Here is a 16,221-nt window from a genome sequence, read left to right as displayed (position 1 = left end):
ACGACAAGGCGAACCTTTAATATTCCCTGTAGGGAAATTGAGCAGTTGCAATAACAAACATTATGCAAGAGACAGCTGACATTTGAATTTAGGTGGGGGGGGGAGTATGGACTCTAGCATTATTAGGGTATGTAAGATAATAGTAGTAGAACTTAATCAGGCAAAGAGACTGAATGCAGAATAAGTATGAACATATTCTGTATATAAATATAAATAAATACGTGCTGCATTTGACATGGAAATATATGCAGTATGAAATATTTTTTAAGATATCAACAGAAATCCAATATATATGAATGTGAAAGATATAGGAATATGAAGAAATGAGATAAGTTGATTTATAGCAAGTATACCTAATGTGAAAAATGCATCGTATTCACATTAACTGGAAGGACATGCATACTGTATCTATAGTATATCCACAGGTGTGTATTGTAAAAAAAAAAGACTCTACACCTTGACACTATATTCACTTAACAGAAGCAGAATGTTTGTGTATATGAAACCAGGGATGGACAATGTGCAAAACACATGCACAAAAACGCATAATTATTGTCCATTCATAAAAACCGCTGTCATGAGAAGATGAAAGGAGATGGTAGATGTACAGAAACAATGTTCTATGCAGAGACTATACAGATTGGAAAAAGGGTGCTGCAGACATTGTTGGACTGCAGGAGAGTTTGTAGAGATGGTGTGGGCGTGCTGCTTGGCTGAGGCTGGGGCCGTTTGGATGAGAAACATCGTACAGTGTGATTGGCTGAGGCTGGGGCCGTTTGGATGAGAAACATCGTACAGTGTGATTGGCTGAGGCTGGGGCCGTTTGGATGAGAAACACCGTACAGTGTGATTGGCTGAGGCTGGGGCCGTTTGGATGAGAAACATCGTACAGTGTGATTGGCTGCTGGCGCTAAAGGGCACCTAAAGCTCCCCATGTAGCAGCTTGGGGGGAGATGAGGTGGAGCAGCAGCTGCTCGCCATCAACTGAGCTGCTGCATGGAGATGGAGGCAATGTTGAACTCCATCCAGTGGGGCCTGTTCTTATGCCTCTGCGACCACTGTAAACTGCAACTCGGCTTGTTAGCAGAGGCATAAAACCACCAGGCAGTTATTTCTACTTTTCATATTGTGCTGTATTGATATCAGTGTTGTGTTCCTTTGTCTGCGTGTGTGTGTGTGTCCTGTGGTCTCCAGCTCCCCAGAGGAACTTTGAGATTGCTTTCAAGATGTTTGATCTGAACGGCGATGGAGAGGTGGACCTGGAGGAGTTCGAACAGGTTAGAATATGATCCAACAACAGCCCAACTTGCATAGTAGTCACAGCTAGAGCTGCAACGATTCATCGATTAGTCGATCGACAGAAAATTCATCGACAACTATTTTGATAATCGATTAATCGTTACGAGTACAATTTTAAGAGAAAAGGTCTAAATTCTCTGATTCCAGCTTCTTAAATGTGAATATTTTCTGATTTCTTTACTCCTGTATGACAGTAAACTGATATTATCTTTGAGTTGTGGACAAAACAAGACATTTGAGGGCGTCCTCTTGGACTTTGGGAAACACTGATCTTCATTTGCTACCATTTTCTGACATTTTATAGACCAAACAACTACGGTAATCGATTAATCGAGAAAATAATCGACAGATTACTCGATTATGAAAATAATCGTTCATTGCAGCCGTAGTCACAACATCAACAACACACACACACACACACACACACACACACACACACACACACACACACACACAATGTACAAAGAGTCACACAAGGTCGAAATGGCCAGCCCACTAGATTGGGGTATACCTCTGTATCTAGCCTGCAGATTGAGTTACAGTAACCCCCTAATACACGGAGACATGCAGTAATGGTAGACTGCACTGTGACTTTGTTGCAGAGGAAAACGATAAGCGCACTCATATTGCAGCACATATCAATATCTATAGCACTGGATCTGATAGGGTTTGTAATGCACAGTATCGCTGCTGTTCCTTTTGTCATCCTCCCAGAGGTTTTTAAAGTCTGACCTCATTATCTGAGAGCGAGAGTGGCTTTTATGTGAAACTCCATCTTGGGGAATGGAACCGTTTGGAAATGGGAAGCTACTTGAATAATTGCTCGGTATTTTAAACTCTGCCGTCTGGTTTTCTGCTAGATTGTATCCTTCTGGCCTGTGGGGCATGAAATCAATCCATTTGATAAACAATTGCTATCGTAAATTCTGATTTATCCATGTACTCCTGAAAGTCATCGGTCGTGTATACCTTCTCCTACTACCTAGTTAGTACCTACTCAACATGGCTGACGTGGTTCTTCTCCCGACCCCAGGTCCAGAGCATCATCCGTTCTCAGACCAGTATGGGCATGCGACACCGCGACCGCTCCACCACCGGCAACACCCTGAAGACGGCGGGCTGCAGCTCCGCTCTCACCACGTACTTCTTCGGAGCCGACCTGAAGGGGAAGCTGACCATCGGCAGCTTCCTGGAGTTCCAGAGGAAACTGCAGCACGACGTGCTCAAACTAGAGGTGACGGAGGGGCAGAGAGGAGTGGTATTATCAGTCGAGGGACTATGGATGGAAATTAGCTAAGGCTATAATCCGGCACATTTACATGCAAATGTTCATTAATGTTGCACTGTCCCTGAAAAAAAAAAAAAAAAAAAAACATACTGTAGTGTGCTACTATTTTACTGTGCCACTGTGGATACTATAGCAATTGAACTTGGATTAATATGAATTTTGGTTACCTCTGCGGCAGGTACAAGATGAAGATATAAAAAAAAGGGTAGCGTAGGTGAACCCAGCCTTCCACATGATGTCACAGACTATGTGACATCACAGACTATGTGACATCACAGACTATGTGACATCACAGACTATGTGACATCACAGACTCTGCCTGTAACGTAACGTTCTTCTTTGTGACTGATAGCACATAGAGGCCATGTGGTGGCTGGGTTTACCCAGGCAAAAAAAAGGGAGGAGGTTGTCTGGGACCAGACCTTCGAATCCGCCCACCGTGTTGACCGCTTCTGGTCTGGCGTCGTGACGTCCAACCGCGATTTCCTCGGTCAAAAAAATGTTCTAGTCCAATGAGTGCCAATCAGCATCAATAAACAGCGGAACAGGGGGGGACTAACGTCGTTGTCAAGTGCGCCGGACCTGACGACAATGGTGACCAATAGACGAGATAGACGCTGCTATCGAGGCTGTTTTGAATCGATTGAAGAGAATCTCTGCACACCTGAATGTGTGACAGGTGCGTCGGAGGCAGATGCAACTTTCTTTTATTGTTTTAAATCGTTTAAAAGTAGCAGTTACTTTGAAATCCGAACAGCACTCTGCTTTGAAGGCATTTATTCAAAGGGGATTTTTTCCCCCTGGATTATACTCAGGCAGATATGTTGGTGCCTTGTGATTGGTTAGGGGGAATCTGATCTGCCCGGGGAAATCGTTTAGAGTGGAGGCAATGTCAGACTGAGGGAGGAAATGGGCTGTAACGAGTTGACAGCTCAGTCTGATCACAGACTGAGGAGGAGGAGGAGGATGAATAAGGGATGTGTGGATTAGTGTTGGTGCCAGTGGAAGTCACTCTGTCACGATAAAACTACCTGTCTCTGTCTCCCCTGTGACACTGAGCTCCACAGTAACCTCTGTCTCTGTCTCCCCTGTGACACTGAGCTCCACAGTAACCTCTGTCTCTGTCTCTCCTGTGACACTGAGCGCCTCACTGCCTCCACAGTAACCTCTGTCTCTGTCTCCCCTGTGACACTGAGCCCCTCACTGTCTCCACAGTAACCTCTGTCTCTGTCTCCCCTGTGACACTGAGCCCCTCACTGTCTCCACAGTAACCTCTGTCTCTGTCTCTCCTGTGACACTGAGCGCCTCACTGCCTCCACAGTAACCTCTGTCTCTGTCTCCCCTGTGACACTGAGCCCCTCACTGTCTCCACAGTAACCTCTGTCTCTGTCTCTCCTGTGACACTGAGCCCCCTCACTGTCTCCACAGTAACCTCTGTCTCTGTCTCCCCTGTGACACTGAGCCCCCTCACTACCTCCACAGTAACCTCTGTCTCTGTCTCCCCTGTGACACTGAGCCCCTCACTGTCTTCCACAGTAACCTCTGTCTCTGTCTCCCCTGTGACACTGAGCCCCTCACTGCCTCCACAGTAACCTCTGTCTCCCCTGTGACACTGAGCCCCTCACTGTCTTCCACAGTAACCACTAGTAATTGTTGTCGAGCATATGGTTGTTGTATTAATTAGCGTGCGTACTGCCTTCCTGACACTTGGAGGCGTAATGTGCGCTGTCATCTGAAGCACCAGGAATAGGACTGGAGTCTGAGCATCTGCCAGAAAGAAAAGCAGTATGTCAGGTCTTATTGTTATCACAATGCTCAGGGAGTGGAATCAGAATGCCACAGACAGTGCTTTGACTTGGATAATCCACTTCCTTACGGCTCTCTCTCTCTCTCTCTCTTTCTCTCTATCTCTTTCTTTCTCTCTCTCCATCTCTATTTCTCTCTTTCTCTCTCTCTCTCTCTCTCTCTCTCTCTCTCTCTCTCTCTCCCCCTCTCTCCAGTTGCTGATGCCGCAGCTCACACTAGTCCATATTTTACCAGCTGCATCATCTTTTGGCATGATGGCTATTTCTAGCCTCGGTTTCCTTCTTCTCATGAACTCTTAACTCGCTCCTATATCGCTCGTACCGCTCGCTGGTGAATTCCTTGAAATTGCAATCTGGTTTCAGAGCATTTAATGTCGATTTTCTAACCACAGGAACGGGCAGATAGTGTCAGACTCATGAGGCTGTCTGCTACAAACTCTTATATGTCGGTGCATAATGGATGGGGAACATCAGAACTGGTCTTAAACGGGAGCTTCTTTCTGTCCGATTGGCCCTGAAATAGTTGTCTGCTGCATTTTCGAAAACGGCACTCGAAACACTCACTCCAGGAGGCGCACTTTGGCTTAGTCATGAGCTGCCTCTCTGAAGTGTGTGGTGGAATTAGCATTTTGAGAGGTCGGCATGTTGATAGAGAGAGAGAGAGAGAGAGAGAGGAGGGGGGGAGAAACCCTATGGCTGTAGAGAGAGAGAGAGAGAGAGAGAGGAGGGGGGGAGAAACCCTATGGCTGTGCAGAAGCCTTCCAGATAAATCAGCTGGATTGACCTGACACAGCCAAGGCCCAGTGCTGCTAAGCCACGCCGCGGCCGAGGAACATTGTAAAGATGAACATGCAGAATTGATGGCAGCTTCTTCCAGGCATGATTCAACTTGAAGCCTGACACCAGTGTTTACTGTTTCCTATCTTCCCCCCCCCTCCCTCCTCCCTTTAATGCCCTCCTCAACCCCCACACAGCCCTCCATCTTGATCCATCTCACTCCAGTGTCGGGGTAACTCATTACAAAAGTAACATATTACATGTAATATATTACTTTTAGCAGTAACTCAGTAATATCACTTATTACTTATAGGATTTCAGTAATGTTATACCAGTTACTTTGTCAAGTAACAAGTTACAAATTGAGTTACCTTTTTTAATCAAAGCACATATTTAAATAAAGATACAATCATTTCCTAATCAAATTGTGTGTTTTTATGCAGATAACCACTAGAGATGGCAATAACAAAGGAAAAGGATAACATTTAGAATTTTGGACGGTTTACACTGACTTCAAGACAAATATTAGACAAATAGACAAATATAATATATTTAAATTATTTTTCGCGATGTTCGGGTCAGCGATGTCATTCTGCTACTGCTGTTATTTTTGGTGAAAGTAATGCAAAAGTAGTGTAATAAGTAATGAGTTACTCTACACAAACATTAATATTGTAAAGTAACTTATTACTTTCAAATGAAAGTAACTAGTAATATGTAGTATATTACATTATGAAAGTAACTTGCCCAACACACTCTCTCTTGCAGTTTGAGAGGAACGACCCTTCGGACGGTCACATCACAGAGAGGCAGTTTGGGGGAATGCTGCTGACCTACAGCGGCGTCCAGTCTCGCAAACTCAAGCAGATGCAGAAGGGCTTAAAGAAGATGTTCAAGGATGCCCAGGTATAAAAGCAACCATCTGTGGGTTGCATGCTGCGCGTGCAAATGTGTAATGGCGCTCTGAGATAAGGCGGTGTGTGCGTGTTGCAGTGTGTGTGTGCGTGCGTGCGCGCCATGTGGAGACCCCTCTCAGACGCTGTGTGTGCCTGAAAGGAAAAGGAGATTGTTCTTCTGGGGGCCGTGTGTGTGTGTGTGTGTGTGTGTGTGTGTGTGTGTGTGTGTGTGTGTGTGTGTGAGAGAGTGTGTGTGTGTGTGTGTGTGTGAGTGAGTGAGTGTGTGTAGGAGAGAGCGAGACAGAATGAGAGGTAATACATCACAGAGAGGACAGCACAGTCAGAGCTGTCCTCTATCTACCTGTCCACGCCTCCTCACCCTCTCTCTCTCTCTACCTCGAGCCGTGAGAGAGATCTCTATCTCCCTCTGTCTGTGTCCCCCGCAGCCTCTTTGTCTCCCACATCATCTGTTTCCTTCTCTGTCTCTCTGTCTCAGCATCTCCTTATTCACTTCCACTCGGTTCAGAGATGAGAAGATCACGGCGTGACGCGGCGCGCAACAGCTGCTAGGCTTCGAAACAAAAGAAAGTGTCTTTGTGTCTTTCTGTCGCCTATCCCCTCATCTCTCCTGCCGGCACCATCATGGCTCCTGTGTTAACTCGCTGGCTTGCTGCAGGGGAAGCTAATCAGGGTTGATTGTGCTTACTGCTTAGTCCTTGGATGGGGAGACCACGGTGCTGGAAGTGGTGTTGGAGGACCGCCAGTAGGAGGTGCTATTTCCTCTGCTCTCATGAATAATATCCCCATCCCCAATGCAGAGACAGACAGGGGACTCTGTCCTGTGAGTGAGTGAGCGCCGTCCTTCGGATGAGACGTTAAACCGAGGTCTCTCTGTGGTCATTAAAGATCCCATCAGCAGCGCTCTTCTCAGGGGTGTGACCCCGGTGCCCCACACACACATCACGGCCACCTGATCACCCCTCCTTACTTAACCCGGCACATCCCATCCTCAAACTCTCCACCCTGATAGCCTGATGTGTTGGTGAGCGTTCTGGTGCAAACTGGCTGCCGTGCATCACCCAGGTGGGTGCTAAGCAGGCTGGATGCCTTGAAAAGCGCTATATAAATCCAATCAATAATAATTATTATTGTAATAATAATAATAATAATAATAATAATTATTACTACTAATGCTCTCCATCCTGCCTCCACACACTGCCACATTGCAGTAGGCAAGTGTACTGACTCCACTAGAACAGGCCTAAAGGGGGAGAATGCAAAAATATTCAAGCTGAAGAGAGCTGGAAGTCAAAATGAGTATATGAGTACCCCCACCTCCCCCTCCCTCCCACCCCCCCCTATCTCCAGCGCTCTGATTTCACGCTGCTTGGCTTCAGTGTAATGAGCCACATCAGTTAATTAGCTATATTCATATTGTTGCACCTATGCATTTTCCCACCGGCGTAGCAGCGAAATAGCGCCCTCTCATTTCTCTCTCTCTCTCTCTCTCTCCCCCCCTGCAGGATAGTCAGCCCATCGCGGCACATTTTGATTAGCATAAATGCAACACAGACGTCAGGCTGAGTTATGATACGGCCGGTGTGATGGCTGAATGTGTTGAATGCAACAATTAGCAGAGAAAAGAAAAGATGGAGGGCATCTCTGAGGCGTCACACGGCAGGAAGCTTCTCTCTTCTTCTTCCTTCCTTTGTCTCTGGCTCGCTCAGCGGGCGACGTTACCTGCACGCTAAATGAGCAACGTGTTATTTACTGTACGAGACCAGATGCTCTCGCACTTTTTTGCAAACGAGCTCATCAGCGTTGTGGCAGCTGTGTGTTGTGCGTCTCTTTAGTTCATTCTCTCGTCGTAGACGGCCTGTTTGTCTCCCCCGTGTCCGTCTGTGTCTCGCCGTTCATCCATGTGTGTCCAATGGTTCTGTCCCCGTCCACAATGTTGTTGAGCTGCTCCTTAAGGCCGCAGATCCTGTCGTGATAACGTTTGGATGATTCCTTCCTTTCACAGGATAGTGTGTAGTGGCTCGGATAAAACCGCCAAAGTGATTCGTTCACTCCACAGTCTTTCCTCACGCAACCATAACCCTTTCTCGTCCTTGTGTGTGTAGGGCATCACATTTGAGGAGGTGGAGAACTTCTTCACTTTCCTCAAGAACGTGAACGACGTGGACACGGCGCTGAGTTTCTACCACATGGCTGGAGCTTCCATAGATAAAGGTAACCTCATCCTCCTCCCTCCCTCGTGCACTCTTCTTCCTCCCTATCCGTCCCTGTTTTCACTCTCACCCTGAACTCTTGGCTGTTTACCATCCCTCCACCCCCACAGCTCTGCCCCCCTCCCCCCCCCCCAGCTGTTAACTGTCAGCCAGCCAGATCCCCTCCCTCCCTGCATCTCATTTCTCCTGGCTTTGCTTCCAACCCTAACTCTGCTCCGTTCCTCCACCCATTTGTCATCTGCTCGTCCATCCGTCCATGTATCTATTGCTACGCCTCCTCCACTGAGCAGGCCTGCAGGAGAATAGATGCCTAAGCCAATGGACCATGGAGCTATATCCATGACAGATCACTTCCTACTACACAGTGTTCCCCACCAACACCTGCCAACATCATCATTAGGGGAACAGAGACAGCTTGGACTGCAGGTAGACAGACTAACCAATTTTAGAACACGGCTCTCTTGAATACTCGATTCTGATTGGTCAATCAACAATATTCACCGGTCATTATTTCTCGACAACCGACCGCTGCTCTGCCACACCTGGATTAATCAGTTGATAAGAGCTTTTTGTCAGCAAGACACTACTAATTAGGCCAACCAGTTGCAGCTGTGGTGTCTTGTGTGCCAATTACGAATGAAACCGCTTTGTCGTTGAAAACGCTATTAAAAAATCTATTTGAATAATTATTTTTGTCAGATTATTGAATGATTTAGTTGTAGGCCGTGTTCTAAGCGGGATAATGTATATTGAGGCGGTGATTACTGGGAAATAATGACCTTCAGGTGAACGATTAAGCCCTCCGCTGGCGCGTCGGGCTCAATCCACCTGTCGGTCATTATTTCCCCCGCAATCACCGCCTCAATATACATTATCCCTTACATATCACATGGGTACTGGTTCAATCCCCAGCACCAGGAGGTTAGATTCACGTTGTGAGCAGATAACTTGAGGGGTGTTGCTTGGATCAAATGCTTCCCACCAACACTTCCAAAGTGCCATGGAGCAAGGCATCGGACATCAAACCCCCAGAGGGCTACACTGTAGCTGATCCCGCACACCTCCCAAGAACTGTACACAGCGCATGCAGGGAGCTGGCTGTTTGTGTGTCTCTAGGAGGGATGTTCACAAAGACATGTCCAATTACCCAGCTTCCACTCCTCCATTCATTCCATCTGAATACAGTGTGAATCTCATCTGTCACATCTGAACAATGAGACTGATGCCAAATGAAAATGCGGGGGAGTCGTGCAAAACCTGTAGCCTTGATAACGCGCCGATCGGTTTATGAGCCAGTATTTCCGTCATTGACTGCAGTGATTCAACTCCTTGATCGGACCCCGGATGTTTTCTGTCAGCTCTGATCCATTAGTTTTGATTGACTAATGGCACAGCTGCTGCTTTCAGACATGAAGGTTCTACTCTGAAGTTTCAAGAGCATGTCTCCAGTGGTGTCTGCCTTTGTGTCTTTGTATTTGTTGTGTGTGCCTGTGTGTCGGTATGTTTGTGAGTTTATATAAGTGTGTGTAATTAGAGGTGAGTGGTGTGTGCGTGCGTGTGCGTGTGTGCGTGCGTGCGTGCGTGCGTGCGTGCGTGCGTGCGTGCGTGCGTGCGTGCGTGTGTGTGCGTGCGTGCGTGCGTGCGTGCGTGCGTGGCTGCTCTGGGTCTTTGTAGAACTGCCAGGCATGCATCTGTCTTCCCCGTTACTGTTCAGGCAAAGTGAGGAGCTCTCTCTCCTCCCAGCTGTGTCTTTTCTCCTCATTGTCTCCTCCGTCTTGCTTTCATGTCCTTTAACTTCACACCCTTTCTGTCCAATTTATCCGAAGCGCCCCGCTGTCTGTCGCTGCACATTGCCTTCTCCAAGCTGAAAAAGATGTCCTCTAATGAGATTCTCTGAGGACTGATATATATGATTATGTATTTTCTTTGTCCATTTCTAGGCCTATTTTCTGAGACCACACTCTCTCTTCATTGTGAGGCCTCTCCCCGTTATGTCATATTCTATTTCTCTCTGCGTCTCCGCTCCTGTGCCTTTGAAGTCTGATAATCAGTCATTCTGGTCGGTCAGGACTAAGACTTTTTTTCTTCTGATCATTTTACCATTTTTGTTTTTCTCTGTTATGACCCTGGGGCTCTCTCTCTCCTGCCGTCCCTCATCCCTCTCATCATTTTCACCTCTCGCTCTGTACCCACCCCTCCTCCTTCTCCTCCTCTTCCCTCTCCTCCTCTTCCTCCTCATCTTCCCTCTCCTCCTCTTCCTCCTCCTCCTCCTCTTCCTCCTCATCTTCCCTCTCCTCCTCTTCTTCCCTCTCCTCCTCTTCCTCCTCCGCTTCCCTCTCCTCCTCATCTTCCCTCTCCTCCTCCTCTTCCCTTCCTCCTCTTCCCTCTCCTCCTCCTCCCTTCCTCCTCCTCCTCCTCCTCCTCCTCCTCCTCCTCCTCCTCTTCCCTCTCCTCCTCCTCTTCCCTCTCCTCCTCCTCTTCCCTTCCTCCTCCTCCTCCTCCTCTTCCTCCTCCTCCTCTTCCCTCTCCTCCTCCTCCTCTTCCCTCTCCTCCCCCCCCCCCCCCTCCTCCTCCTCCTCTCCCACTCGCAGCCCCTCTCTCCTCTCCTCTCTCATATCTATCAGATAGTCCCTCTGGTGAGTGGGAGCTCCGTCTGCTATTGATCCAAAGCAGCTTGACTCTCACACAATGTCCTCCAAATGGGCCATTTATGTGCTGTGGCTCGTGATCATTTGAGTCTGTGTCCGCTCACACCTTTATTACTCTTCTTCTGCACAAACGCTAAATCTCTCTCTCTTTCTCTCTGCCCCCCCGCCCCCCCATTAGCCACCATGAAGCAGGTAGCCCGCACCGTGGCCAAGGTGGAGCTGTCGGACCACGTGTGCGATGTGGTGTTCGCCCTGTTCGACTGTGATGGTAAGCAGTGTTGGGGGTAACTCATTACAAAAGTAACATATTACATGTAATATATTACTTTTAGCAGTAACTCAGTAATATCATTTATTACCAATGGGATTTCAGTCATATTATACCAGTTAGTTTGTCAAGTAACACAAGTTACAAATTCAGTTACTTTTATTTTATTTCAAAGCACATATTTAAATAAAGATACAATCATTTCCTAATCAAATTGTGTATTTTTATGCAAATAACCACAATAGATGACTGTAACAAAGGAAAAGGATAACATTTAGAATTTTGGACGGTTTACACCGACTTCAAGACGGTTGAAATTATTTTTCGGGATGTTCCGGGGCGGCGATGTCATTCTGCTACTGCCGTTATTTTGGTGAAAGTAATGCAAAAGTAGTGTAATAAGTAATGAGTTACTCTACACAGACAGTAATATTGTAAAGTAACTTATTACTTTCAAATGAAAGTAACTAGTAATAGGTAGTATATTACATTTAGAAAATAACTTGCCCAACACTGGTGGTAAGTGGCTGGCAGGCTTTTACTCCCGGCTTCATCGTGACAGAGCATCATACTGTAGCTCCACTGCAAATATGTATCTTATGTCAAAACAAAAATGTCTCCTCCGTTTGACGGATGGTGGAAATCATCTGTCCTCATCTCCTCCTCTTACCGCCGCCTCCTCTGTTATTTCATCATCATCGCTCTTTCACTTCTTCCCTCCCTTCATCTTCCTCAGGGAACGGCGAGCTTAGCAATAAGGAGTTCATCGCCATTATGAAGCAGCGAATGATGCGTGGGCTGGAGAAACCCAAAGACATGGGCTTCACTCGGCTGGCGTGCGCCATGTGGAAGTGTGCCCAGGATACCGCCTGGGACTTTGCCATGCCCAAGACGACGCAGTAGTGACCCGGAGGAGGGGAGCGTCACGTGAGACCATGAAAGACTTGAGCGTGTGTGTGATAAAGCAACAACAACACAAGTTAGAGGCCCCAACAAAGGCGCCCCCCACCCTTCCTCCAAAAGTTCTCACGGATTTAAGTATACCAATTAATGCAATGAACTCGTTAAGGCTGCGACTCTGAGAGACATCATCAATCGTTCACGCACGCATGCCAGTGGGGTTCGAGCGTTCAATACAGTGACTGAAGCATGTTGATGCAGCACAGCCTCAGAGGCTTTCCCAATGTGTCTGTCAAAGCCATAGAGACACTGCATGAAATAGGCCACGCCCATCATGGGGGAAAGGCTCCATTCATTTCCACACACCAGCGTCATTTTCCTTGAATTAAACATAGCTAAAAGCTGTTGTGTGGTGGGCTGCGCACACAACAAATGTAAAAAATCGCCAGTTAAAAGTTTTTTTGTACTCCCGAGCAAAACAAGGAAGCCATTGAGAATTGGCGAGAAGAAAAATGTGGATCTAGCTGTCAAGGAAGTAAGTTGGAGTGTTCATCTTCCGTATATACGATCTTTCTAGAGCGCCAGGATTGGAGGGGGGCTTTCTGTTTTCCCCCGTCTTGGGCGTGGTTTCTGAATGATGACGCGTTACGCAGTGTCTCTATCGTGGCTATTTGGACTTTGTAAACTTGTATATTTATTTGTGCCATTATGCTGTTGGAGGAATGCAGTGCTAACATACTGTAGGGCCAGCGAGTGACCATGAGTGACCCAAGCTAAAAAAAAACAACAACACTATGTTTATAACTGCAGTTTAAAATCATTGAGTCGGAATGCAAAAGGCAAGACACAAAAGCTGAATACATCTTTTTTGACCATAAATGCCACAGCATGTCTGTTGGGTATGAACGGGATAGGACCCTCACTTATTTCTGTGGTGGGCTAGACTAGAGCAGTGGTTCTCAACTGGCCTCACGACCCACATTTTTCCTTAGGCATTAAGTCGCGACACAATTTTCTGAATTGAGCCAAAATTGGTAGCGTCATTTAGCCCCCTGTGCAAGACGCTAGCATGGCATGTTGGTAGCAATGGATGCCTTAGGTCTTCTAGTTTCATATGGTATCAGTATCTTCACTCTGGCTTTCAAAATGAGCACGCTACGCTACGCTACAGACTCTGAAAGACAGTAATGTTGGCCGCGGACGCCAGCGTCCTCAATGACTAGAAGAACTTTTTTTCTCATGCACACTCAAAAAGGCCCCGCGACCCACTTTTGGGTCCTGACCCACCAGTTGAGAAACACTGGGCTAGAGTGAGGGCAGTTTGGTCGTCTTGTTAGCGCCTCTGTATTCCTGACTCTGCTTCAGTCTGCTCGCTCTCGCTGAAGCTTTAGTCCGGTTTGTTATCTTGGGCCATAAAGGATCAAAAAAGCCTGCCTTGCTCTACAACGTACCGTGTATTCTTATAAATTGTTATTATTGCTCACTGAATTACTTTATGTAAGATGAATATCAAAAGAATTACTCTATTAAAGATGTTTTTATTAATAACATAGAACTGATTCTTTTTTTGACTGGCCTTTTTATTTTATTTTTTTTGCTCTGCTTGCCATGTTGTTGCACTGGTTGTCCTTCCATGTTCTCATTTGCAATCTCTCATTTCCAGGAAAGCTCTGTGGGGGATTAGCCACACTAATCTATGAGAAGACATTTGTCGTAGTGCGTAATCAAACAGTGTGAAATGTTTGGCCAAAATGCATGGCTGATTTTATACAGTGCGTTTCTGCGCAAGAGGACGAAAAAGATGCTAATATGTGTGGACAGCAGCAGCAGCAGTCAGCACTTTTCTCTAATTGAAATGGACAGGATGGGCAGTCCTCAGCCTCTGTTGACCATTAAAAGATTGTCCTGCAGTCCTCCGTCCGTCCACACGCTGTCCCACTGCAGTGCCCTGAAACAAGCTCGCTCACTCTCTTGGACACACAGTGACTGACAGACGGAAGTGGTACTCAGGAGTGATTGCTAGGGATGGGGATTAGGTTGAAGTGCCGTCCATCAGTATTCCTTTGCCATGTCCTTCCTAGGCTAAAGTCAGCCTTTAAAATCCAAGAAGATGGAACTTAACCTGCTCTCTGGAAGAATGTATCCCTAGAACCTCGCCATTTTCTCAACCCTAACCATTAAAAAGTATGGCTCAGGTGGTAAAGCAGGAACTAACGCAGGTGTAATCATTGGCATTAACGAGGGCACCTGGCACTTACTTCCTGCTTTTACCACCTCAAAAGGGTTGCTGTGAAATGGGTCCGTAGAGCCTCGCCCACCGACAATTACTTTGCCATGAGCACAAAGCAAAACACTGCTTTCTTCTGCATTCAAAACCTAGCTGCTAACTGCATCACATAAACTGATACAGTGGGTTTCCAAGCCACCAGATTGCTGCCAAACAACATTGGATCCGATTCCAACTGCCCCAAGTGTCTCTCAAGTTCCATCTGTGCCGGAGAACTGCCCAGTAACAGTTATGTACTGAACATCCTGCTCAACAACTCAGCCGTATAAACCCCAAGCAAGTAAGCTCTGTCCATTTTTTCTCCCTGCCTGGTGTGCACGCACTGAAGCAATAGCTCCATGGTTAACGTTAATGTCTCTAGACTTTAGAGGGAGGCTATATTTGGAGTGTTACTGAATGCCTCCCTCATAAGTCAACCGTTCTTATTTATGGGTAGGCTTAGAAATGTACACAACCTCCCCTGACTTTGTTGTATACATATGAAATGTATGAACAGTGCGTGTTGTGCTCTTCATCAAGCCTGCATTTGTGCCCAGCTGTTTTTGCTTATGAATGCTGTGTGTGTATGTGTGTTCCATCAGGTCATGATGTCATGTGTCATATAAAAACTCAACCAGTTTAGCTGGTCAGCTTTAGTCTTGACTCTAGACTGAGAGAAGTTCTCTTGCTTAAGGATCTCAGGTTGCACTCAGGCTCATAAAGGCTTAAAGCGCCAGGGCCCAGTTGCACAAAGCACCTTAGGTTAAGATTTCCCTTAGGGTCCGAGTTAAGGTGTCCATAAAATAGAATCGGCTGCACAAAACACCCTTAAATCGTCTCCATAAGGTTAAACATTTGAAGGAAAACATAAGCACAAGATTTAACCTAAGGTGCTTTGTGCAACTGGGCCAAGCAATATAAGCTAAGGCCCAAACCCCGTTGACCTTAGACAGTGATCACTTTTTTTTTTTTTTTGATTTTTGAAATTATTTTAAAATTGACTGGTTGTAAAATTGGGGTAATATGGTCTCTGTGTAGCACCAGTTGAGGATCTTAGCTGCTGCATTCTGTACAAGTTGAAGGTGAGAGACTGTCTGACTGAGGTCTCGATAAGGAGTTAGCGTACACAAGTCTAAATGATAATATGGAAGCATGGATAACTTCCTCCAAATCCTTACTGTACTAAAGACCTCTTTGGGGAACTTGAGGATATCTAAGGCAGTGGTTCTCAAAGTGGGGTTCAGGGGTCCTTGGAGGGGTTCCCCACCAAAAAGGGGAATGATTTTTTTTTCACCATAATTCCATAAGTACCGTAACAATGACACAGAATGTATGACTATTTTGGTCATGGGTGATGTGGGGGAACCCTGGGACAAGATCTTATCAAATGGGGGGTCCAACGTCTGTGGTCTAATTTGTGTCACTTTAGGTGTCCTTGATGTGAAACTTGAGAACCACTGATCTAAGGCAGTGGTTCTTAAGAAAATTCACATGAAGGACCCCTAAACTGACAAAAATTTGACCACGGACCCCCATTTGATAGGATTTTGTCCCACGGTCCCCCATATTGATGCTTTTATATGTTTTATAACAGAAAGTGTAGCCTATAAAATCCATGACCAAAATAGTCATTGGGTTACTTATGAATGGAATTATCGCGAAAATACCTTACCCACCTTTTGGCTGGGAATCCCCTCAAGGACCCCTGGGGGTCCCCGGACCCCCATTTGAGAATCACCGATCTAAGGGACACGTAGTGCACTTCATCTGACTAGCATTTTTCTTTTAAACAAAGAATGGGTTTAAAACAAGTATTTACTGACACTAGTTCCAATATCGTAAG

General features: G+C 46.3%; 1 protein-coding gene across 2 annotated transcripts in view; it reads left to right on the top strand.

The window, feature by feature from the left end:
* Nucleotides 1–13,661, top strand: part of micu1 (mitochondrial calcium uptake 1) — a 53,920-nt gene extending 40,259 nt beyond the window's left edge. For both annotated transcript variants that reach the window (XM_083657994.1, XM_083657993.1), the window contains exons 7-12: nt 1,195–1,277; nt 2,333–2,533; nt 5,938–6,075; nt 8,189–8,297; nt 11,123–11,212; nt 11,949–13,661. In XM_083657994.1, the coding sequence (XP_083514120.1) occupies nt 1,195–1,277; nt 2,333–2,533; nt 5,938–6,075; nt 8,189–8,297; nt 11,123–11,212; nt 11,949–12,115 (788 nt within the window). In that variant the 3' untranslated portion in view covers nt 12,116–13,661. The remainder of the gene's footprint in view (nt 1–1,194; nt 1,278–2,332; nt 2,534–5,937; nt 6,076–8,188; nt 8,298–11,122; nt 11,213–11,948) is intronic.
* Nucleotides 13,662–16,221: the final 2,560 nt, after the last annotated feature.

The sequence above is a fragment of the Poromitra crassiceps genome, assembly GCF_964638095.1.
Source record: "Poromitra crassiceps genome assembly, chromosome: 22".
NCBI classification, from domain to species: domain Eukaryota; kingdom Metazoa; phylum Chordata; class Actinopteri; order Beryciformes; family Melamphaidae; genus Poromitra; species Poromitra crassiceps.
Note: the sequence above shows the minus strand (reverse complement) of the source record. Positions and strands in the feature narration are given on the sequence as shown.